This window comes from Stegostoma tigrinum, chromosome 16 (assembly GCF_030684315.1).
Source record: "Stegostoma tigrinum isolate sSteTig4 chromosome 16, sSteTig4.hap1, whole genome shotgun sequence".
Classification (NCBI taxonomy): Eukaryota; Metazoa; Chordata; class Chondrichthyes; order Orectolobiformes; family Stegostomatidae; genus Stegostoma; species Stegostoma tigrinum.
This window is the reverse complement of record NC_081369.1, coordinates 6,300,432-6,325,158: the sequence shown is the minus strand read 5'-3', so window position 1 is coordinate 6,325,158 and position 24,727 is coordinate 6,300,432. Positions and strand designations below refer to the sequence as shown.

The following is a 24,727-nucleotide window of genomic DNA, read 5'->3' as shown; positions in this document are numbered from 1 at the left end:
TGAATGTTGAACCGTGTACGTTCATTGATCTAGATTGGAAGTAGGTCATCCTTGAACCTGAGGGACTGCCACAGAGAAGAGAAAAAAGAAGCAGACTCATTTACTCCCCTAGTTCCTTTCATCTGAATTTTCCTACACCATTTATCCAGCCCTCACCCCCAAACTACTCTGAGGACCAGGTTAAAATTAGGTATTTTATTAGAGTGAAACTAAAGAACAGTTCCTGTCCTCTGGCACTGCAGCACCTTAGAATGAAGCTGGATACAGACTTGTCCAAGCTGGTTGCCTCAAACTTTACAGCAGTATAATATCACTGTCCTCTGAACCTTCATTATATGTCTTGCTGAGGCTGCAGCTCATAATCAGAGTAAGTGCAGGATGGTGCATTTAGCTGAAGTCTGTATAACATTCACTTCATTAGATAATGCGATCGGTTTTAAGCAGTCTATAACACAATAGTGCGTTATTTATCTTCTAGCCTTGACGTCTTTCTCCAGTAACTTAGTTAATGCTGTGCCTGAGCATTAATGATCTGTTATGACTGTTTAATCTAAGTGTTTACTGGTTTGAAAGTTATGGCTTTTTTTTAAAAAAAAAGGCCTTTTATGTTCATTTACATCAATGCTAGCATTCACTTTTACCTTAATGCAAGGGTGCAGAGTAAAATCAATGCACTTTATAGGCACAATTCACCTTTCATAAAGCCTCTCGATGTTGAGCGTCCTGTTTGGTTATTTACATTAATATCTCACACACACACTATTAGGGATTTGCTTGTAGGGTGTTAGCAAAGTTTCACGTTTAAATGTTTTGGGAAGGATTTGTGCCAGGCTCGTATGTGGGAGTAAAATTATTTTTGTGATGATATTTTAATGTTGAGAATGTTGGTATCCAACATAAATGTTGACAACGTGCATGTTTTGTGATAGTGCTTTAGTCATAGTTGCCGACGCCCCAGAAGGCCATTAAAGATGACAACTGATGGTGAACTTAACATAAGAGTCATCACATTAAGAATGTGGGGCCTTCATTGTGACCTCAGCTAGTGTAGGAATTGAAATCTCACTGTTTACTCCGCATTGCAAAGCAGCTTTCAGCCAACCGAGCTAACTGTCTTCCCTGATACATTATTTACTTTGCTAAATTAGTATGAACAGGGCTAACCACAGTTGGTAAACTTGATTATTGGCACAGACACGCTAATTTTTTTTAGGTTTCTAAAGTGTGACTAAATTTCTATTCTGTGAGGCTGAATGGCCTCTTTCTGCACTATTGGGATTCTATGTATACACCATGGTATGTGCCAGATGGGCAAAACAAATTAAGGAACACTGCATTGATGAATCTAGCTGTGCACAGCAATAAAATTTTAAAAGGAATGACGGTAGACTGAGAAATATTTCCACTTGTTGGGGGTCGGATGGGGGTTGGTGGCCAGGGGAAGTCTAAAACTAACAGGCGTAAAGAATTGGGCAGTCCCCAATAAATCAGTAAGGAATTCAGGAAGAACTTTTGTGTTTGAATACTGAGAATGTGGAGTTTGCTACTGTATTGAGTGCTTGCTGCAAATACCATGGACACGTTTCAAGTGACGTTTGATTTGCATACAAAAATGAAAGAACAGAGGATAAATTGATGGGATTAAATGAAGTAAGGTACAGCATTACCTTGGTGCAGTGCCACTGTCCCTGCCTCTGGAAGTGTGACATAGGTCTGAGTATGTAATTTTACAGAATACCACTGCGCCACAAGAGCAATGTCCCTATCTCTGAATCAAAATGCTGGGGTTCAAATCCCAACTGCTCCAGAAGTTCAATAACATCTCTAAACAGGTTGATTAGAAAATAGCTGGACCAGTCGGAGGGAATGATATACGTCAGGGCCTCAAATTTTGCATATCAGGAACAGCCTGTGAGCAATCCCAAACGTAAAGTTGCAAGACCGTGGCAATTCGACCTTTCTGATTCAACCAATTCAGTTAGTAAAAGCTGTTCTCTTTGGAAGAAGATTTAGCATAAGGACCAAACATCCTTTCAGAGAATGACAGGCTTTTTTATATATAAATACGGTAACTATTTCTTCAACTAACAGTAATGCTCTACCATAGCACTTGTGAAGCAGGGTCATCATTATTAGATAGTTGGACACTGCAACCAATTTATGCATAAGGTCTAGGAAGATGCAAAAAAGTAATTTACCACTTTGTTGGTTAAAGGGGCAGTTCTTACCTGTTGTTCTTTAAACGGTGTGGTGGCATCTTTAGTGCAATTCTGAGATGTCTTCCAGAGCCTGAATTTAAAGTGCCAATGAAAAAAAAGTTTGTTGATTGAGGATCTTGCCATTATGAAAAGGAATCTTATGTTGGGTAAGATGACACTTGTATGAACATTGTAAATGCCTCTGCTATTAACCATCCAGGGAGATTGACCAGTCTGATCTTGGTTCTGTAGGAGCCATGAGTACGTAACCAAGTTGTACGGTGTATTGAATTTTCAATTAATCCTCCTTGGAATAGCAGCATCTATTTCCTAACGCAGGAAATGATTACAAACATAATAACAGTTAATCTATGAAACCTTTTTATCATTAGACTGCATCATCTAAACAATTATAGACAGTTGTCTCTGTGGAAGGTCACTGGGTGGTGGGCTGTGCAGATGTAGAGTTCCTTCAATGTGTTTTAATGTAACGTGATGGCTGTAATTATCCATGTGTATAATAGTTCATGGAGCTTGATGAAGGTCCATGACCAATACCCTGACAATGCAGAGGAAGGAAAGTTGTTCAGTTATAGGACCATGCTAGGTTTAAAACAAAAAATTTGTACAAAGCTTTGTTATACACTACAGAAGAAGCCCTTTGATCCATCGAGTCTGCACCATACTATTACACTAATTCCCCTTTCCAGCACTTAGCCCACAGACTTGAATGTTATGACACTTGAAAGGGTCGTCCACCTAATTTTTACCCTCCCAGGCAGTGCATTCCAGACTCCCACTACCCTCTGGGTGAACAATATTTTCCTTTAATACCCTCTAAATCTCTTGCCATCACTTTTAAAATCATGCTCCTTTGTTATTAACCCTTCAACGAAGGGGCATGGCTCTTTCTATCCACCCTGTCCACACCCCTCATAATGTGTACACCTCAGTAAGATTCCCCTTCCGCTTTCTCTGCTCTAACAAAACCAAACCAAGCTTATCCATCCTCTTTGTGGTTAAGATACTCCATCCCAGACGACAATTTGGTGAATTTCTTCTGTACCTCTTCCAGTGCGGTCTCATCCTTCTGCACAAAGTACTCCAGATGTGGACTGACTAAAGCTCTGTACAGGTTCAACATGACCTCTCTTGCTCTTAGAATCTATGCCATGTCTGATGAAGGACAGCATCCCTTATAACTACTTAACTACCCCATTAACCTGTCCTGCCAACCTTTGGATTGTCCACGGGCAGGATTTCCAAATGACCTGCTATTCATTGAATACTGCCTTGTCATGTTACTTCCAAATTGCATCATTCTCACTTTTCAAGGTGAAATGCCATCTATGACTGATCTACCCATTTGACGGACCTGTCTATATCTTCCTCTAACCGAAGACATTCTTTCGCACTGTCAACCACCCAACCAATCTTCATGTCATCCTCAAAATTACTTATCGTTCTCCACCCTCTCTCACAGCCCCCTCCCCATACCATCATTGCCATCTAATCTCTACCATTTCGGAATGTCGCAAACAATAACAGAGCCAGTACTGACCAGCTGGTGCTGGGCTTGAGCCTCACAAACAACCTTCTACCACCACCCCTCTGCCGCCTAATACTAAGCCAATTTTGGATCCATCTTGCCAAGTTACCAACTTTTTCAGTCTTCGTCTTCCATGTCGGACCTTTGCTGAAATCCATATAAACTACATCAAGTACGTGACCCTCATCAATACACCTGATCACTACCTTGATAAAATTTAACCTAATTTGTTCAAGGCAAATTCATGCTGACTACCCCTGATCAAAACATCTGTGTCCAAGTGGAGATTAATTCTTTCCTTCAGAACTTTTTTAATAGTTTCCCTCAGAGACTCAGTGATAAATACATCCTTGGTTTATTTGCATCCCCTTGCTTAAAAAAAATAGTGGAACCATGTTAATTGTCCTCCAGTCTTCTGGCACCTCCCCTGTGGCACACAGGAATTGTAAATTTGTGTTAGAGCCCCTGCAATTTTCTCCTTCACTCCCCATAGAAGCCTGGGATGCAATTCATCTGGACCTGAATTGAAGCACCCCTTTAAAACTTCCTCACTCATTTTTATGTGTCGGCTTTTCTGTTTTACCTTTTCCTTAGACAAACTTAAATTTTATTTTGTTCCCATTGTATTCATTTAAAATACTTCTCCCTGCACCCTCCCCCCCCCCCCCCCCCCCCCCCCACCCCCACTGCCATCTCGATGACCTATCCAGCTTGATTCTCTAGAATCGGGTCTATCCTTTGTATGACCATCTATGTATTTCAAAAAATCTGTCCCCCTCTTAAACCCTTTACACAATGATGACCACAATTAATGTTGGGGAAGTTGAAGTCACCTAATATAATTGCCCTGTTGACATCACATACCTCAGGAGCATATTTGCCCCTTTCCTGCCGTCTGGTTATTTGGAGGCCTAAAATGCACTCCCGTTATTATTCCTAAGCTCTATCCGCAGAGCACCACTTGAACATCCTTCTCGAGTATCAATCTGCTTTAATGCAGCAATGTCGCCTTAATTACTAATGCACTGCCCTTCCTTGTCACACTTGAAGATCCTATACCCCGGAATGTTGGGTCGTTACTCTCTCAACCACGTCTCTGATGGCAACAATATCACAATTGCATATGTTGATCCATGCTCTTAACTCATCTGCCTTATCTGTCATACTCTCAGCCTTAGAATAGAGGCCATCCAGCCTCGCCTTTCTCACTTGGATCTCAGTAACACTGAATTCTTATCAGTCTTGGTTCCTTTACTACTTGGGGTCCTACCATTAATCATGTACTCCCTTGTTATGGTAGTTCTTCTGAAATGCAACACTTCTCACTTCTCAGGCCAGTCGATTACATAAAGAATAGATCCTGTTTATGGTTACTTGAGCTAGATAGTGAGGAAAGGGCTAAAGGCCAGCAGTACAAAAATAGGAAGCACAGGTTCAATTCTAGAAAGTACTTAGTTTAGAGCCATTGTCTTCTGAAACAGTTGCCAGGTTATTGTTTTACCATTGGCTTTAAAAAGGAGTTCTGTTGGCTGAAACATTGTTTGATTTTTGTCGAAGACTTGTGCTATCAGTTGTAGGAATCTACTGAAAATTACTCAATTGTCTGAGATGACCAGAGCTCGACAGCCAACCTCTTCCAAAATTAACCAAGGGCTCAGTGTCAACCATTAAGTTGAGTTGAGAAAGGGCCTTGTTGCTTTAAGTTACAAACTCCAAAAAGGTTAATCTCAGAGGTTTATAAAAGCATGAGGTGCATGGGATGGATGAATGGCCAAGATCTTTTGCCCAGGGTAGGGGAGTCCAAAACTAAACAGCATAGGTTTGCGGTGAGAAGGGAAAGATTTGAAAGGGACTTAAGGGGCAACTTTTCAAAGTGTATGAAATGAGCTGCCACAGAAGGTGGTGGAGGTGGGTATGATTTACAATGTTATTTAAAAGGCTGGGTATATGAATAAGAAGAGTTTAGAGGGATGTTGGCCACATGCTGGTAAATGGGACAAGATTAATTTAGGATATCTGGTCGGCATGGACGAGTTGGACAGAAGGATCAGTTTCCATGTTGTACAACTCCATGACTGTATGATTTGGTAGAAACTGCAGCAGTCAGAGTATCCCTAATGTACATTTCAGCTACTGACAGCGTGGCGTTCAGACACTGTGATAGGGATATTACCACCGTCACTGTTGACTCCTCTCCAGCTCCATTCTGGCCGCAAATAGTGGAATCATTGTATTCATCCATTAATTTAATGCAGGAAAATAGGTGTTGAACCATTGAGTGAATCAACTTAACAGTAGATGCATGAGCAAATTACTGCACGTTTCGGAATCTGTACTAAAAACAGCAAGTGCTGGAAATCCCAGCGGGTCAGGCTGCATCCTTGGGGAGAGGGCGAGTTAACATTTCAAGCCTAAATGACTCTTCATTAGAGCTGAAATGTCCAGTTGAAGAGCCGTCTAGACTCACCATTAGCTTGCGCTGTCTCCATGGATGCTGCCTGACCCACTGTGATCTCCAGTTTATTTTTGTTTTTGGTAACGGTGTATGTGGATTATGAAGGGGTAGTGCCAGTTAGCTGCATCAGTTTGGTTTTCCTTGCCCCTTTTTCTCTTGTTTTTACGATTAATGGTATGGAACTTTTCCATGGAAACCTCATCCAGCATCATGCACTGCCATAAATACAGAGTGAATGCATCACAACTGTTGATTTCAGAGCAGGTTTAATACCGGCTGTCTTGGTACGTCATGGTGTATGATGTGCACATGCCAGGTTACAGAAAACTGTGCAACCTCTCTCACTTCCATAAAGTGCAGTCAAAAGACAGTGCATGGATCTTTCATTTGGTTGTGAATAGACTACCAGTGTAATGTGCTTTTGCTCTGTATTTCAAAAACAGTATGGAAGGAAATGGCTTTGTATTAAACATGAACAGAGCTGCCACTAGAGGTCCTTTTAGGGCTAAATCCATTGGTAGGAAAGATGCAGTCAGATGTCTTTCAGACTGGAAGGGTGGGGCGAGGGAGTGGGTAGGGGCGCTGAACAATTCTCCTTCTGTTCAGTGTCAGTGGTTAATGTGGGAGAATTATAGATGAAGTGTGTGCAGATTGCTGGGAGGTTTAACGGTTGTTGAAGTGCTGTTTCATTACCTTCGCCTGCATCAAATACATCAGACTGTAAAAATGACAGACAAAATGATTTGTTTTATTGTGACTAATTAAGTAGGTGATGCTATCATGAGGCAAACAGCGTAGGTGAGAGCACTCGAGGCAGCTTCTGTAACAGCTTGCCTTACTTTGAAAATCCCTTGGCTTCTATAATCTTATCACCCACATCACCTGGAATAGTAAATTGTTAGGGAATGTTAGGTTGTGCAGTCATATTTCTGCAGGGCTAGTGATACAGAGGCCTGAATTAACAGTCCAGAGAGACAAATTCAAGTCTCTCAATTTAGCCCATCAGTAAAATCTGGAATAAAAAGCTTGTAACACTAATGGTGACTTTTGAAACGACAAGACTATGATTAACAACCTATTTGGTTCCCTAACATCTTTCAGTACTGAAAATCTGTTGTCCTTACCCAGACTGATCTGTGGGTGACTCCAGATGCATACTCTTAACTGCCTTCTGAAATCATAGAATCACAAAATTGTTGTAATAGGGAAGGAGGCCCTTTGGCCCATCATGCCATTCTCCTATCTTCTCCCTATAACCCTACACGTTGTTCCTTTTCAGGTAACAGTCCAATTCCCTTCTGTAAGTTTGAGCCTGCCTCCAGCACTAATTTGCAAAACATGACAGACCTTAACTATTCTGTGAAAAGGATATTTTTTTCTCAAGTCACTTTTGCTTTTTATCAGTTGCTTTCAATGCATGTCATCTTATTTGCAATTCCTTCATGAGTGGAAACAGTTTCTCTCCATCAGTTGTCTGGACTCTTATTTTCAATCCCTTTGTCAAACCTCCTCTCAGCGTTCTTTTCTCTGAGGAATGCAATCCTAATGTTACCACCGTGTCTTCATCACTGAAGTTTCTCATCCGTGGAACCATTTTGGTGACTCTCTTCCGCACTCCCTGCAATTCCTTCACGTTCACACAATATAGATGAGGCAAATATCGGGCAAATTCATTTCTGAAATCCCCAAAGCACCCAGGAAAAGTCAGCCATGTGGTGGCCAATTTAGGGAAAGTTGCCTCCCTAGGTAGAATACGCAGAATCTTTGAGAAGCAGTTGTGGACTAGTTCAGTCTTGGATTTACTGCTAAGAGATTCACAAGTGAGACTATTCGCAATACACATGGGAGAGAAATGGACAGTGATTTGAAGGAGCAGCATGCAAGTATCAATGATAAGAAAGTGAAGAGCTGGAGTTGGCCAAGACTTGCAGGGGGTATGGGGAGATGCAGCATAAGTAATCTGCACTTTCAGAATGAAGGAGACTTGGCCATAATGAGATTGAGAGTCTTAACTGTATTAAGACCAGTAGTAATGTGATCTCATGAGTGCAGTGAAAACATCTGATTGGTAAGTGTGTTTGGTCAGTACTTCCAATCTTTAAAGTGAATGTTGTGTATTAACTTTGTGTTTCAGTCTCTTGACTTTTTCCTAGAAATAACCTGTTAGGTTTTCGTAGGAAGCCCATACTTGTCCTAAGAATAACAGTTTTTAGAGTTAGGAAGTGGCAGGTCAGAAGGGCCAAGTGGCATGTACGTCCTGCAGTGTATATATATGCAGTCATGGACATGTCCCAGACAAACACATCAGTGACAAATGTCAATGGCTGCACAAGCTTGAGCTCCTAGTTTCAGAACATGAGCCTGGAGCCACTGTTATACATCCATGAGGCAAAGGACTATGTGGATAGACATGTCCCGGGCAGAGGGAAGATGAGTGCTCTGAGCAGGTAGTGCATGTGTTCCCCCGAGTATGTTGTGCTTGGTAATCTTTATTCCATGTTGAAAACTGGTGAGTGTGATTAGTTCCTCGGGTAAATGCAGCCAGAGTCAAGCCTGTAGCCCCACAGGCACTTCAGCTGTTTGGGTGAGGAGGAAGAAAAATGCAAGAGCAATAATTATTAAGATTACATAGTCAGGGATCAGACAGGCATTTCTGAGGCAGTAATCATAAACATGACTCGGACAGTGCCAGGGCCAAGGACATTTTTCTGAAGGGGGAGAGAAATCGGTCAGCGGCCATGGTCTGCGTTAGTACCAATGACTTATATGGAAACTGGGGTGAAGTCCTGAAGGCAGATTTCAGTAAATTACGAAGGAAATTAAAAGGTAGACCTTAAGATCACTCCCAGCGGGACATGGTAGTGAGCTTAAGAACAAGAGGATTGATCAAATGGATACGTAGCTAGAGAATCATTGTAGGATGGAGGACATCAAATTTCGAGGCAATTGAACAAGTTCTGGGACAGGTGGAACCTATACAAGATGCGCCTTAATTGGATTGAGACCGATACTCATGCTGGGAGATTTGCTATAGCAATACAAGTGAGATAAAACTAGCACAGGGAGATGGGAACCTGAAGGGGTAACTTGGAAGGAAGTAAAATTGGTAACAGGAAGACATGACAATGCTAGGATAATTAGAAGACAAGAAAAACAAAGCTGAGCATCGAGTATGCTTCGAAAACAGAATGGTGAGAGAAAGTCAAAGTTATGGGCGCTCTACCTGAATGTGTGCAGCTTTTGCAACATGGTCATTATTTTAAAGGCACAAATAGAGCTAGATAGGAATAATTTAATTGTCATTACAGAAACATGACTGCATCATGACCAGGCTTGGGAACCAAATATTCAAGATATTCAATATTTAGGAAGGACAGACAAGAAGAAAAAGGAGTTGGTGTTGCACAAATAATAGGGATAGGGTCAGAAAATTAGTAAGGAAGGATCTCAGATCAGGAAAAATGATGTGTGGAATCTGTTTGGGTGGAGCTAATGAACAGCAAAGAGCAACAGATATTAGTTGGAGTTCTTTCCTAGGCCACCAAATAGTTTTTTGCTTTTTGTTCAATCACAGGACGAAGGTGCCACTGCTTAAGCCAACATTATTGCCCATCCCTAATTGCCCAGAGAGCAGTCAAAGGTCAGTTACATCGCTGTGGGTCTGGAGTCACATGTAAGCCAGACCAAGTCCCTCCCTAAAGGATATTAGTGAACCAAAAGGTTTTCTTAACAATCGGCGACAATTTGGTATCGTTGGACTCCTAATTCTGGATGTTGTTGAGTTCAAATTCCACCATCCACCATTGTAGGATTCAAACCCAGGTCCCCAGAACATTTACCAGGTCTTGAGATTAACAGTCTAGTGAGTACACCATCAGGCCATCACCTCCCCTAAAATAGTTGGGCATGGTATTATTGCGAAGATGGGAGAAGCATGTAAATGGGCAACACTGTTATCATGGTTGACTTTTATCTGTATATTGACTGAGTAAACCAATTTGGCCACGAAAGTCGTGGAAGGTGAGTTTCTGGAGTGTGTTAGAAATGGTTTTCATGAGCAGTATGTTGAGCTAACTAGAGGGTATGTTACTTTGATCTGGTATTATGTAGTAAGAAAAGGTGAATTGGCAGTCTTGTTTTAGAAGAATCCTTTGGGATGAGTGAGCTTAATTTGATAGAATTTTGTATTTACATTGAAAGTGAGTGGGCTAAATCTGAACAAGGAAAATTAAGAAGAAATGAGGCACAAATTAACGAAGTTGAATGGGAAAATATATTAAACCTCAGGCACTTAAATTCTAACATCAAAAACCACTCTACACAAACCTGGGAGGATACCAGAGATAATGGGAACTGCAGATGCTGGAGAATTCCAAGATAATAAAATGTGAGGCTGGATGAACACAGCAGGCCAAGCAGCATCTCAGGAGCACAAAAGCTGACGTTTCGGGCCTAGACCCTTCTTCAGAGAGGGGGATGGGGAGAGGGAACTGGAATAAATAGGGAGAGAGGGGGAGGCGGACCGAAGATGGAGAGTAAAGAAAATAGGTGGAGAGAGTGTAGGTGGGGAGGTAGGGAGGGGATAGGTCAGTCCAGGGAAGACGGACAGGTCAAGGAGGTGGGATGAGGTTAGTAGGTAGCTGGGCGTGCGGCTTGGGGTGGGAGGAAGGGATGGGTGAGAGGAAGAACCGGTTAGGGAGGCAGAGACAGGTTGGACTGGTTTTGGGATGCAGTGGGTGGGGGGGAAGAGCTGGGCTGGTTGTGTGGTGCAGTGGGGGGAGGGGACGAACTGGGCTGGTTTAGGGATGCAGTAGGGGAAGGGGAGATTTTGAAACTGGTGAAGTCCACATTGATACCATATGGCTGCAGGGTTGTGGTATACTGCATCCACTGTACCCGGTGCGGCTCCCTCTACATTGGGGAAACCAAGCAGAGGCTTGGGGACCGCTTTGCAGAACACCTCCGCTCAGTTCGCAACAAACAACTGCACCTCCCAGATGACATGTCCATCATGGGCCTCCTGCGCTGCCAAATGATGCCACCCGAAGGTTGCAGGAACAGCAACTCATATTCCGCCTGGGAACCCTGCAGCCATATGGTATCAATGTGGACTTCACCAGTTTCAAAATCTCCCCTTCCCCTACTGCATCCCTAAACCAGCCCAGTTCGTCCCCTCCCCCCCACTGCACCACACAACCAGCCCAGCTCTTCACCCCCCCCCCCCCCCCCCCCCCCCCACCCACTGCATCCCAAAACCAGTCGAACCTGTCTCTGCCTCCCTAACCGGTTCCTCCTCTCACCCAGCCCTTCCTCCCACCCCAAGCCGCACCCCCAGCTACCTACTAACCTCATCGCACCTCCTTGACCTGTCCGTCTTCCCTGGACTGACCTATCCCCTCCCTACCTCCCCACCTACACTCTCTCCACCTATCTTCTTTACTCTCCATCTTCGGTCCGCCTCCCCCTCTCTCCCTATTTATTCCAGTTCCCTCTCCCTATCCCCCTCTCTGAAGGGTCTAGGCCCGAAACGTCAGCTTTTGTGCTCCTGAGATGCTGCTTGGCCTGCTGTGTTCATCCAGCCTCACGTTTTATTATCCTGGGAGGATACCAATGGTTTCTCCCTGTTTCCTGTCCATTAATGAATTGAACAAAGGCAGAATTGGAAAAGTTAAGCAACCACATGTATCTGGGTATCCAAATGGTTGATTAGCTAAACTGGAGAGAATAAGTTGGTGACCAAACATGGCCTTACTTTTGCAGAAAAGTAACAACTTTTTGAGTTGATCATTCAGTCGCAATATTCTTTCTTATGGCTGCAGTTGAGAGTGCTTTTGTGTTTGGAAACTTTGCCTGGAATGGCAGAGTTTTTAAAAGGTGCAGAGAGCATTAAACCAGCCAAGAAGACTGTTTGACTAGGTGATCTTTGCTGATTCTGTCTGCTCTCAAAGAATTTTGGTGAAAGTAAAGTGTGTCATGATCAAGGAAGATCAAGTCTCAATATTACTGCTGAATGTGTTTGAGGAGAAGACTACAGTCTCTCAGATGCACAACTGACTGGTTCCAGTACTCATTTACAACCTTGTACATAAGAAATTTTAACAGATGCTCTCGGACACGAGGAACTGCACTCAAGGTGAACTTGTTGATTATTCTAATTACACTGGAATAGTCTAAATGCATATTTTTATTAAAGTTTGATTTCTGTGGTTGAGTAAATATTTCTTCCTGTTATTTACTACTTTTTTAAAACAAACAGCAATGTACTGTATTGTAATAAATTTCTGTATGGAATGTTCTAAATGGGCAATAAAATCACTGGTTTTATTGATTTCTAAAGAGTAACATTCATTTGTGATTCCAGGTGATCTTGAAAGACTTGGAGGTGTTGGCAGAAATAGCTTCCTGTCCAGCGGGTCAGACAGAAGGGCAGGATTCGTGTGAGAGCAACAGCACCCAAAACAGCCAGTCAGAGCTGAACATTCCCATTTCCGCCTCCACGCCCACGCCATTGAACTCTTCCAGTGAGTCCCAAGTTAGCCATTATTTGCACTGCTAAACCATTTTTGAATCAGCTCAGAAATTTAACTGGAGCCAAAACAGAAGTAGCTGGAAAAGCTCAGAAGGTCTGTGAAGAAAAAAAAAAATCAAAGTTAACATTTCGAGTCCAGTGACCCTTCGTCAGAACTTGGTTTGGGTCATTGGACCCAAACGTTAACTCTGATTTTCGTTTTTTTCTTCACAGGTGCTGCCAGACCTGCTGAGCTTTTCCAGCAACTTCTGTTTTTGTTCCTGATTTACAACATCTGCAGTTCTTTCAGTTTTTATTCAGAAATTTAACTACCCATCAAGGTAAGGTAGCAATGGGAATACTAAACTGTTAGTATGACACTTTGTTTTGGGCATTTCTAATATCAAGATTCATTTATCTTTGCAGTCTTTCAAATATTCAAAACTTACATTTTTCTCGCACCTTTAATTTAGTAAAACATCTAAGATGTCTCACAGGCCAGCTGTCAGAACAATATTTGACAGCGAGTAACAATGAGGCTCTGTTAGATGCCAAAAGCCTGATATTTTCATGAATGATGGAGGTGGGGAGGTTCAGTGAGGGGATTCCAGAGCTTTAGGCCTTTGGTCTTGATGGACTTTCAACTGCCTATCATTTAGCCACTACTCGTGCAAATACCAGTGCAGAGAGAGGATTGAAACGTGGCTAAAATCTGTAGACCTGCAAGGATTAGGGGAAAGACTGGGTGAGGAGAAGTAATTAGATAGCTTTTGCAAAGAGTTGGCAGTGCTACAAAGGGTTGAATGGCGCCTCCTGTGCTGCATTGTTCTCCATATGATCTAAAGAGGGGAATGTTAGAGAAGAAGGTTAAGAGGCGACTTAATAGAGAGATACAAGATGATGAGAGGATTAGATTGGGTGAACAGTGGGAGCCTTTTTCCTCGGATCATGATGGCTAGCACGAGGGGACCTAGCTTTAAATTGAGGGGTGATAGATATAGGACAGATGCCAGAGGTAGGTTCTTTACTCAGTAGTAAGCGTGGGGAATGCCCTGCCTGCAATAGTAGTAGACTTGCCAACTTTAAGGGCATTTAAATGGTCAATGGATAAACATGTTGATGATAATGGAATAGTGTAGATTAGATGGGCTTCAGATTGGTTTCACAGGTCAGCGCAACATCGAGGGCTGAAGGGCCTGTACTGTGCTTTAATGTTCTATGGTAGAAAACAGCAAAACCACTGAATTAGCCATCTCACAAAGGAGATAAATTGGCTTTCATATATTTCAGACCGGATGAGTTTCTGAATTTGAATCATAAAATTAGCTCGAGGTTCAGTCTGTGGAATTTCTATTCAATATAAAGAGCCGCAGTCGTAAATATGAATTTTCTCTGCCCCTTTAAGCTGCTAGTCATAACTAGGAGCGGAAAGTCTTCACCCTGGCTGTTAGATTGAGGGTTCATCATGTGTGGCCACTTAATTTGACTGGATGAGTGCATATGAGACTGAAATTTTAGGTCTGTCATCAAACATCAGAGAGGTAGCATCTAGAAGTCAAGCCCCATCTGACCAATTAATTGAATAACATAATCTCCATTTATGGCCGACCTGAATAGTAGTGGAAGCAACAATGGAGGTGACCTCTAGGCTTATTTGCCTGGAAATGGCATATGCCATAACATTAAATGGAACACATCTGAAATCTGGATCTCTGACACCCTGAATCATGATATGAGGGCTGACAGAACTCAGTTGTATTCCTTGTGTGTAGAAAATTAAAGGATGATCTAGTTAAGATGAAGATGCTTCTTTTAATATTTTAAGATAATTAAAGGAACTGACAGATGGATGGTGAGAAATGATTGACTTGAAGAATGTTATCAGGATCCACTCACTTGTGCAAAGCACTGTGGCAGTCTATTAACTGTCTCCCTCCTTCACCCCACCAGAAAAAAACCATAGTGAGGCAGTCAGTCCACTGAAAGATTCAACATTGAGATTTATAAATTTTGTCAGATTAAGTTGATAATGATTAAATAATTAAAGAGGACAGATGGAGTTTGGATACAGAACAGCTGTAATCATATTGGGAAAAACAAAAGGATCAAAGTTCTATATGACTGCCTCCAGCTCCAATGTTTGTTCTTGCACACTCGTTAAGTTCAAAATTGATACTCTGCTCCTTCACTTCCCGTTCCCTCTGGTCATACTTTGCTTCAGAGGGATGTTCATATTTACCTAAGATACTTCAGCCTCAACTGACTGTAATTGCCACAGACTTCCTGGGTGATTATTCCTCGTCTTTCACTCTGACCATATTAGGTCGCGACATTACTGGAGGATATAAAAATGAAAATATGGTTCGGGAATTGACTCTTGGCACTTTTTAATCTTCAGTCCATCAAGTGCTTCCTCGGCACACTTTGCATCTATACTCAAACCGCTGACCGAGCCAGGATTTATCAAGAGTGACTTGTTTGCCCAGGGGATTTCTAATTGGAATTTTTTTGCTGAGCACTTTCTGCTTCAGTTGTCATTTTTCTTTGCTCTTTATATTTCTGTGTTGATTAAGCCTGCGAGGCAGGACCCCTTTTATTGGCAGTGAGCAATATAAAATTGCATTGTGAGATTTGAAAATGATCCGGCAGCACTGGGCGGGTGGACTGTTTTTCCTGAAGCTCTTAATTTATCTCCTTTTGCCTTTTCTGAAGGCATTAAGGTGTCATTTTTAGTTGATTGCACGAGTGAATGTTCTGGGGGCAAGCTCACAGAATGATGAGGACATTGAAGTTGAACCCAATTCTTTAGCTCCCAGACACCATTACAAGAGCATATGTCCTGCCAGCTTCCTCACCTCAGTCCCTTCACTGGTACGTAGAGACTGAATGGTTAAAAAGGTATAGAGCGCACTCATCCTCATTGCTCAGTCCTTTGAGTGTAGGAGTTGGAAAGTCGTTTTGAAGTTGTACAGAACACTGATGAGGCCTCTTCTGGAGTGTAGCATCTAGTTCTATTTGCCCTGTTATAAGAAGGATATTATTAAGGCAGAGAGAGTTCAGAAGAGATTTATCAGGATGTGACCAGGAAAGGTTTGAGTTATGAAGAGAGGCTGGATAGGCTGGGACTTTTTTCACTGGAGCATAAGAGATTGAGGGGTGACCTTATACATTTTATCGTAGGGAGGATATCGAGAGCTAATGCTAAGTCTTTTCCCTAGGATGGGGGATTTCAAGACTAGGGGCCATATTTTTAAGGTGAGAAGAGAGGTTTTAAAAAGGATGTGAGGGGCAAATTTTTTACACCGGGCAGTTCGTGTAGAATGAACTTCCAGATGAAGTGGTGGGTGTGGGTACAGTTAGAGCATTTAAAACATTAAGTGCATGAATAAGAAATATTTGGATGGATATAGGGTCAAACGCAAACAAGTGGGACTAGTTCAGTTTGGGATTATGTTTGGCACAGATTGGTTGAATCAAAGGGTCTGTATCTGTGCTGTATGACTCCGACTGTACAACTTGACCATGACACTCTATTAAATTGTGCATGATAGGGAGCTAGAGTTGCTGTGCAATTCAGAGGGAATGTTACTTCTGACCCCATTGTCGTCTCCATACAAGACCACATTGTAAGTTGTAATAGCATTTGCCTCCATTTCTAATTTGGTCAGTTTCCTGCTGAAAGTTTCATCTTTGTTTTTGTTACCTGTAAATGGACTTGCTGGCTTTTTTTTTGTCTGACTTCCATCTTCAGCCCTCTATAAACGTTAACTCATCCTAACTCCCAGCAAAGCTTGTTCTCCTGTGATTGCTGACAAATATTTGCCCCCAGTGCAGTAACACTCGATTTGAGATTCAGTATTCATGTTCAAATCACACCTCAGCTTCAGCCTCTCTCCGCCCCCCCCCCCCCCCCACCCCCACCACAATGACTGCTCCAACCCCAAAACCCTCCTCGATGTGTGTACTTCCAACTCAGACCTTGTTTGCCTTTTTCTTTCATTTTGTTCATCCAATTACTGCCAGGCAGTATTCAACCATCTCGGCTGAATCTCCAGAATTTCCTCTTTTAAACCCTCTGCATCCTTATGTTTTATTTCTTTGTCCAAGCTTTCTTTTGCCTGTCTTATTGTCCTTTGACTTGATGTCAGCTTGCCCAACAATAACTTTGTGAACTGCCTGCAAATGTTTTATTACATTGAAGGCATATCATAACCCTCAGCAATTCTTCCACCCCACCTCATCCACACCACTACTTTGACTTTTATTTGCATTTTTGAGAATGTTTCTGATATTTATTTCAACAATGGTACGACCATACAGTCTCATTAGTTTTCCTGACCCTGTGTTACTCTTTCCCTATCTATATGACGATAGAGGATTTTTGGAGATAATGGGAACTGCAGATGCTGGAGAATTCCAAGATAATAAAATGTGAGGCTGGATGAACACAGCAGGCCAAGCAGCATCTCAGGAGCACAAGAGCTGACGTTTCGGGCCTAGACCCTTCTTCAGAGAGGGGGATGGGGAGAGGGAACTGGAATAAATATGGAGAGAGGGGGAGGCGGACCGAAGATGGAGAGTAAAGAAGATAGGTGGAGAGTGTAGGTGGGGAGGTAGGGATGGGATAGGTCAGTCCAGGGAAGACGGACAGGTCAAGGAGGTGGGGTGAGGTTAGTAGGTAGCTGGGGGTGCGGCTTGGGGTGGGAGGAAGGGATGGGTGAGAGGAAGAACCGGTTAGGGAGGCAGAGACAGGTTGGACTGGTTTTGGGATGCAGTGGGTGGGGGGGAAGAGCTGGGCTGGTTGTGTGGTGCAGTGGGGGGAGGGGACGAACTGGGCTGGTTTAGGGATGCAGTAGGGGAAGGGGAGATTTTGAAACTGGTGAAGTCCACATTGATACCATATGGCTGCAGGGTTCCCAGGCGGAATATGAGTTGCTGTTCCTGCAACCTTCGGGTGGCATCATTGTGGCAGTGCAGGAGGCCCATGATGGACATGTCATCTAGAGAATGGGAGGGGGAGTGGAAATGGTTTGCGACTGGGAGGTGCAGTTGTTTGTTGCGAACTGAGCGGAGGTGTTCTGCAAAGCGGTCCCCAAGCCTCCGGTTCTTCCTCTCACCCATCCCTTCCTCCCACCCCAAGCCGCACGCCCAGCTACCTACTAACCTCATCCCACCTCCTTGACCTGTCCGTCTTCCCTGGACTGACCTATCCCCTCCCTACCTCCCCACCTACACTCTCTCCACCAATCTTCTTTACTCTCCATCTTCGGTCCGCCTCCCCCTCTCTCCCTATTTATTCCAGTTCCCTCTCCCCATCCCCCTCTCTGATGAAGGGTCTAGGCCCGAAACGTCAGCTTTTGTGCTCCTGAGATGCTGCTTGGCCTGCTGTGTTCATCCAGCCTCACATTTTATTATCAGAGGATTTTTGGACTTCTGTTTGGTTTATGCCCAGCCTCTTTGCATCATTTTATTTTTTTTTCCATTGTTGAACTTTGTATGCTCACCATCTTGAAAATGTGTTTCCATTCCGTCAGTATTGCTGGGTCAAAATCCTGGAATGCCCTTCGTAACAGCATTGTGGGTGTCCTTTCAGACCAAGGAGCACATAAGAGCAAGAAGGCAGCTGGCCATCACCACCTTGAGGGTAATTAGGGATGGATAAATGTTGGCCTAGCCAGTGACATCCACATCCCATGAAAAATGATTTTTTTCAAAATTAGCCTGGGCCCCTAATTTGCCTTAGCAACCTGACATCTGTCATACACTCCTCTCTGCTACGTTTGATTCTCCATCTCTCTGTAATCACTTCCATTTGTTCAAACAGTGCAGAACAAATAGAAGTGCTGGCTACAGATTTGTGCTGGAGTACGACTCTCCTTACCTGCTGAGCCAAGCAGGTCTTAATATGAATAGGAATAGGATCATTCCCACTTGATTGCCATGGAAACCAGCAAGATGCTGTAACTGTAAATGCATCCTGCAATCATCCTGTTTGAAAAGAATGTTCCATTTTGTGACTTGCTATGTAATGCAATGTGCTTGATCTCGCTGTAATTTCCTTTTTGTTGCTTGTGCATTCCCATGAACAAAGGCAGCTATTGGTGCTAATATGAGATGTTAGATAATAAGCTTTTCTTTAAAGCTTACTTCATTTTTAATACCTAAAAATTTAGCATTTCAGGATTTGTTGATATATTTGAGGAAAATACTTAGTTCTTGTTGGATTTCTGATTTATACTGATTGTTAATTATAAAGAAAGACGTACCTTCTGTTATGCCTTTCATCACCTGCACCATATCTTGACATGCTTTCCAGCCTTTTGAGTGCTTTCTGAAGTGTAGTCACTGTGCTGTAGGAAATATAGTAGTCAACCTATGTACAGCAAACACCCATCAGCAGCAGGATGATAACAACTGAAATATCTGTGCTTGGCTTTTCTTGACCAAAAAACCAGGGGGTACAAAAGAGAGGAGTTGGGTCCTTAGTCTTTTGCCTAATTGATAGACAGCACTTTGCCGAGAGTGTCGACCTAGATTTTTGTCAAGCCTTGAGTGGAGGTTGAAACCACGCTCTTCTGGCTCCAGTGACGGGTGTTACCACTGCAATGCAGCTGACCATATGGACTTTGACAAATACACTAAACTCACTGGAGTAAAGGTTCTGTGGATGAACTTATTATCCAGAAGCAAATTACCTGCAGATATGAGTTCTTTTTGGTAGCTAGCAAACTTAAATTCAGTTTATAGAATCAAATGTTCGCATAAGCCACGTCGCTCACAAAATTGCTCCATTGTTCTGAAAACCTATCTGGTTCTCGAATGTTCGTTACGGAAAGAAATCTACTTTGTTAATCTGGCCTGTTCAGACACACAGCAATGTAATTAACTGTTAAATGCCCTTTAAAATGAATAAACAGAGTGTTCACTTGTATCAAGACAGAACAGGATAGTATCTGAATAAAGCAAAGGTGCACCTCCCATGTCAACCTTCCTGTGCAGGCACTCCCAGCCCAATCGACTGTTCAAAGTTCTCCTCCCTAATATCTGTGAATTTGTGCAGCAGCTGTCTCAATTTTGGTACAGACTAGTTGGACAGCATCATCATCTCAGATTCGTTCTCTTCAACCTGTACCCTTAACTCCCTCTGTTACCGTCCCTGCACATATCCTGTCCCACAGGCAGAACACACCCATCAGAGTTGCCAGTGGTAGACAGTGACCCTGCGTTTCTCAACACTGATTTAGGGCCCCCATAAAGTCTTGTAACATCAGGCAGGCAGCACGTAGGTAAGGAAACATCCTGCTGATCACCACTAACCACACTCCCTCAGCTGATAAATCAATATTCTTTGGGGCACCCACTGTCAGAAGCACAAAGGGAAGCTGAGACAGAGAATATATTAATCAATGTCAATAATTGAGTGGATTGGGAGCACCACTATTGACTGAGCTCAAAACCCCAGCCACAACCTGTGGTTACGAAGGAGGTGAGAGAAACGGGAAGGAAAGGTTTACTTGTTCTCGCCCTCACTAATCTGATAGGTGCAGATACGTTTGGCTATGACTGTTTGCAGGAGGAGCCATTGCACAATCAAGTATTAAAACAAAGCTCCCCCTTCACAATGATATATCCTAGTCAGAGAGTCATACATCATGGAAATAGACTCTTCCATCCAAACAGTCCATGCCCAACATAATCCCAAAGTGAAATAGTCCCACCTGCCTACCCCTGGCCCATATCCCTCCAAACCTTCCCTAACCATATATCCATCCAAATGTCTCTTAAATGTAATTGTACCCACATCCACCACTTCCACAGGACATTAGCTCCATATGTGAACCACCCTCTTTGTAACAAATTTTCTCATGTTTTTTTTTAATCTATCTGATCTCATCATAAAAATATGTCTGCTGGTCTTGAAGTTCTCCATCTTCGGGAAAAGGCAACTGCTACGAACTCTACCTATTTTATAAACTTCTATCAGGTTACCGCCCCCCCCCCCCCCCCCCCCCCCCCCCCCAACCTCAACACTCCAGTGAAAAACGTCCCAGCAATCCAGCCTTTTCTCATAATTCAAACCTTCCATACCCAACAACATCCTCTTTAATCTCTTCTGACCCCTCCAGCTTAATAACTTCCTGGGCAACCAGAACGTGACACAGTATTCCAGCAAGGGCCTCACCAATATCCTGTACAACCTCAATACAATGTCCCCACTCCAATACTCAAAGATCTGGACAATGACGGCAAGCATGCCAAATGCCTTTAACCGTCATGTCAATATTTGATGCAAACTTCAAAGAATTATGTACCTGCACCCCTGGGACACTCTGTTCTGCAACACTCTGCAAGGCCCTACCATTAATTGTATAAACCCTATCCTTGGTTGTTGTACCAAAATGCAATACCTTGTATTTATGCAGATTGAATTCCTTCTGCCATTTTTCAACCCATTGACCCATTTAATCAAGATTCCTTTGTAATCTGAGCCTTCTTCACTGTGTACAATGCCACCAATTTTGATGTCATCTGCAAACTTACTAATCATACCTCCTAATTTGCAGCCAAATCATTGTTTTTTATAAATGACAAACAAAAGAGGACCCAGAACCAATCCCTGCTGATCACAGGACTCCAGTCCGAAAAGCAACCCTCACTGTTTCCTGCTGTTAATCTGACTATGTATCCAACTGGCAAGCCCACCCTGAATCCCATGTGGGCAAACTTTATTAAATAGCCCACCAGGTGGAATCTTGTCAAGGGCTTTACTAAATTCCAAGTAAAAATGTCTACTGCTCAGCCATTATCAATCTTCTGGGTAACTTCCTCAAAAAACTCAACCAAACTCTCTCAACCAACTCACCATCCTGACTTGGAAATATATCACTATTCCTTTGCTGTTGTTGGATCTCTCTTGGCTTTGGGGGTCTATCTCGAGCACTTGGGCTACAACAGGTCAAGGAAACAGGTCAAGCTCACCACCATTTTCTCAACGTCAATTAAGGCCTGGCAATGAGTGGATCCCATGAGTGAATAAAAATAACCCCACCATTCAGAATTCTGTGCAGTAAATTGGATTCATTCCACATGACATCAAGAGATAGCAGAGAACACAACCTCAAATAGACAATAGACAATGAACCTATTAGCATCTCCTCCTCGCTATAATGCCAAATATTTGCTCCAAAACATCTATCTAGCCAGGCTGTTCCAGTGTAGACATAGCACTGGCATTTATCCATCATAGTGGGTTTATTTTATTCAGGCTTGTGCTGCGAACGTTGTGGCCCAACCAGCATTCATTGCCCTCCCCAACTGCCCTGGAGAAGGTGGTGGTGAGGCACCACCTTGAACTGCTGCACCCCCTGTGCTGTCGGTATCTGTTAACTCATAAAATATGGAAGGAGAGGACGCCCCCTCAGAAAGCTACAATTAAAACAACCCAAATCTTCACTTTCTCCTTGAAAAATGAGTCAATTTTCATGAAATATTCATTCGCAAAGAGGCACATGGAAAGTTCAGGCTGATGACCTTGGGTATTTTTGAGTTTCATTTCTTCGTATTCAATTAAAAAATAATGACTAGTATGAGTAACCTCTAATTCCTAGTCCAATTCTTTTATTCTATTTTATGGTGTGTGGAGTTGTATGCAGTGAATTTTATCCTTGATACCAGTATGCAATGTAATGAAATGTTTCAGACTCTTCCCCCACAAAGCAGAATTGCAGTATCAACTTGACAAGGCATCGGGTTATTAATGAGTCTAATTTCTTTGCAAATTTAATTCATTTCATTCCTTTTTGCCCTGCCTGATACTTTAGCTAGTAAACCTGCTATCATTGAGTGATGCAGATGAGAGAACTTGTTACTCCAATCTGTATTCATTGAGCATGTCTCAACCAGTACAATAAGTAGAAGCTGTACCACTGAAACAAAATACTGCAGATGCTGGAAATATGAAATAAACACTCAATGTTTGAAACACACCTCAGATGCAGCCTAACAATGAGGAAAAAGGGCCAGGTTAAAATTTCAGGTCAATGACCTTCTGTCAGAACTGCCAGAAGAGAGAACTTCACAATTTTAAAGCAAGTATGGGGAAGGGAAGAACAAAAGAGGAAGTCATTGTCAGAGTAGAACTTAGGAGAAATTAACCGATAAGAGGTGTTGGTGGAAGGCGAGTGAAGAAACAGAGAAGTTAACTTTTGTTTTATTGTCCATTCACCAGGTCTGTTGTGTTTTCATTGGCAAGGTCAGCATTTTATGGCCAATCCAAACTGCCCTAGAGAAGGTGGCAGCTAGCTGCTTTGTTGAATGCAAGTAGGCTATTTGCTTGGTTATTTCAGAGGGCAGTTAAGGGGGAAACCTCATTGCTGTGTGGGTCTGGACTCGTGTCGTGGACAAGAGCAGGTAAGAATGGTAGATTTCCTTCCCTAAAGAACATTCATGACCTGGATAGGATTTTATAACAATTTGGTCGTTTCCTGATAGGAATTATTGATGCTAACTTTTGGTTAGAGATTTATTTTATTATTTAATTACAATTAAGGACAGCAGCTGAAACATTGAGGGCCTGTATCCAGGATGTTGATCAATGGTTATGTTGATATCTGTGTTGGTCATGAGGAGCTGTGAACTATCCAATTGACAAAAGAGGTGCCCTTTCTTAAGCTTCCATTGAGTCTCTTGGAAACAATGTAGGAGGCTAAGCCTAGAGAAGTCACAATGGGAGCAAAGCAGAGAATTAAAAAGGCAAGCAAACAGAAGACTAAGATCACGTAACAAAGCGATTATTAAATCTGTAATGGCCTTCCCAAAGTAGAGAAGATTATGCACAGCAGACGAAGTATTCGGAATTAATTGAGGCATAAGTAAATTGCTGTTTGGTTTCAAAGTAGTATTTGGGCTCCAGGGAGGGGGAGGGTAAAGTGAAAGGGCAGCTGTTGGTCCAGCTGTCCTGGGAGGGAATGGAGGATTAGTCAGAACATTTGCACCATTGCTATTTGCTGTTCCGTATCAGTGCATTGTCAGGATCATCTGCAATTTTTTGCTTAACTCAAAGTTTCATACACTGTTGTTGTGTAAGGAAGGAATCTGGTGAGGCTTTAATGCCATAAGGGATAGGGAGCCAACTGGCACAGAGAAATGAGGCTTGTGTTTAAAGAGTCTTTTCCAGGAAAGATATCAGGTGCCCAAATTCCAAATGTAATTGCACATCCAAGACGAGAGGAAGAGAAATAAAAGTGGGTGCAAGCGAGAGCTTGTGATTCTAACCGTTTGAACGTGAAGAGCTGAATAAAGGGGGCCATTTCTTAGAGGGGATGGCAGGATCCAGAGCCATTTCCATGACTGGCAGGATCCAGAGCCATTTCCATGACTGGTTCCTTGAGTTATTCCTACTCAGCAGCCAAGTGATGCTTAAATGGCAAAATTTAAAGGGAAAGATAAATGACAGGAAGATAGGAAATATTTTGAACTCTTTGGCAGGGGTCAGGAGTGAGTGATATGTATGTCAAGCTGATTCCAAGTGTGAACAATATTTTAGACTTCAGGGAATTAGAATGGATAACATTCAAAGTAAAGGGGCGGTACGGTTGCTCAGTGGTTAGCACTGCAGCCTCTCAGCACCAGGGACACTGGTTCGATTCCAGCCTTGGGCAACTGTCTGTGTGAAGCTGGCGTGTTCTCCCCATGTCTACGTGGGTTTCCTCCCACAGTCCAAAGATGTGCAGGTTAGGTGGATTGCCATGCTAAATTGTCCATAGTTTTCAGGGGTGTGTGGGTTATAGGGGGATGGGTCTGGGTGGGATGTTTCAAGAAGCAGTGTGGACTCGTTAGGCCGAAGGGCCTGTTTCCACACTGTAGGGAATCTAATCTACTCTAAAGTGTCTGACAGTTTATTTCACCCATGCTACTGTTCATAATTCTGGAAAAAAAAGAGATGTGCTATCAAAAGCCTTTCTCTTGCAGCTTTTCTCGATTTCTCATGAAATAGAAATTGTTGTTCCCTTTGAAAT

The 24,727-nt window shown here is 42.8% G+C and overlaps 1 protein-coding gene across 4 annotated transcripts in view; it reads left to right on the top strand.

Annotated features, from left to right (window-relative positions):
- vac14 (vac14 homolog (S. cerevisiae)) overlaps positions 1-24,727 on the top strand; it is a 320,684-nt gene that overhangs the window by 137,503 nt on the left and 158,454 nt on the right. For all 4 annotated transcript variants that reach the window (XR_007249130.2, XR_007249129.2, XR_007249128.2 and 1 more), the window contains exon 14: positions 12,564-12,723. Coding sequence is in view for 1 of the 4 variants with exons in the window: in XM_048546809.2 (XP_048402766.1) it covers positions 12,564-12,723 (160 nt within the window). In the remaining 3 variants the exon portion in view is untranslated. The remainder of the gene's footprint in view (positions 1-12,563; positions 12,724-24,727) is intronic.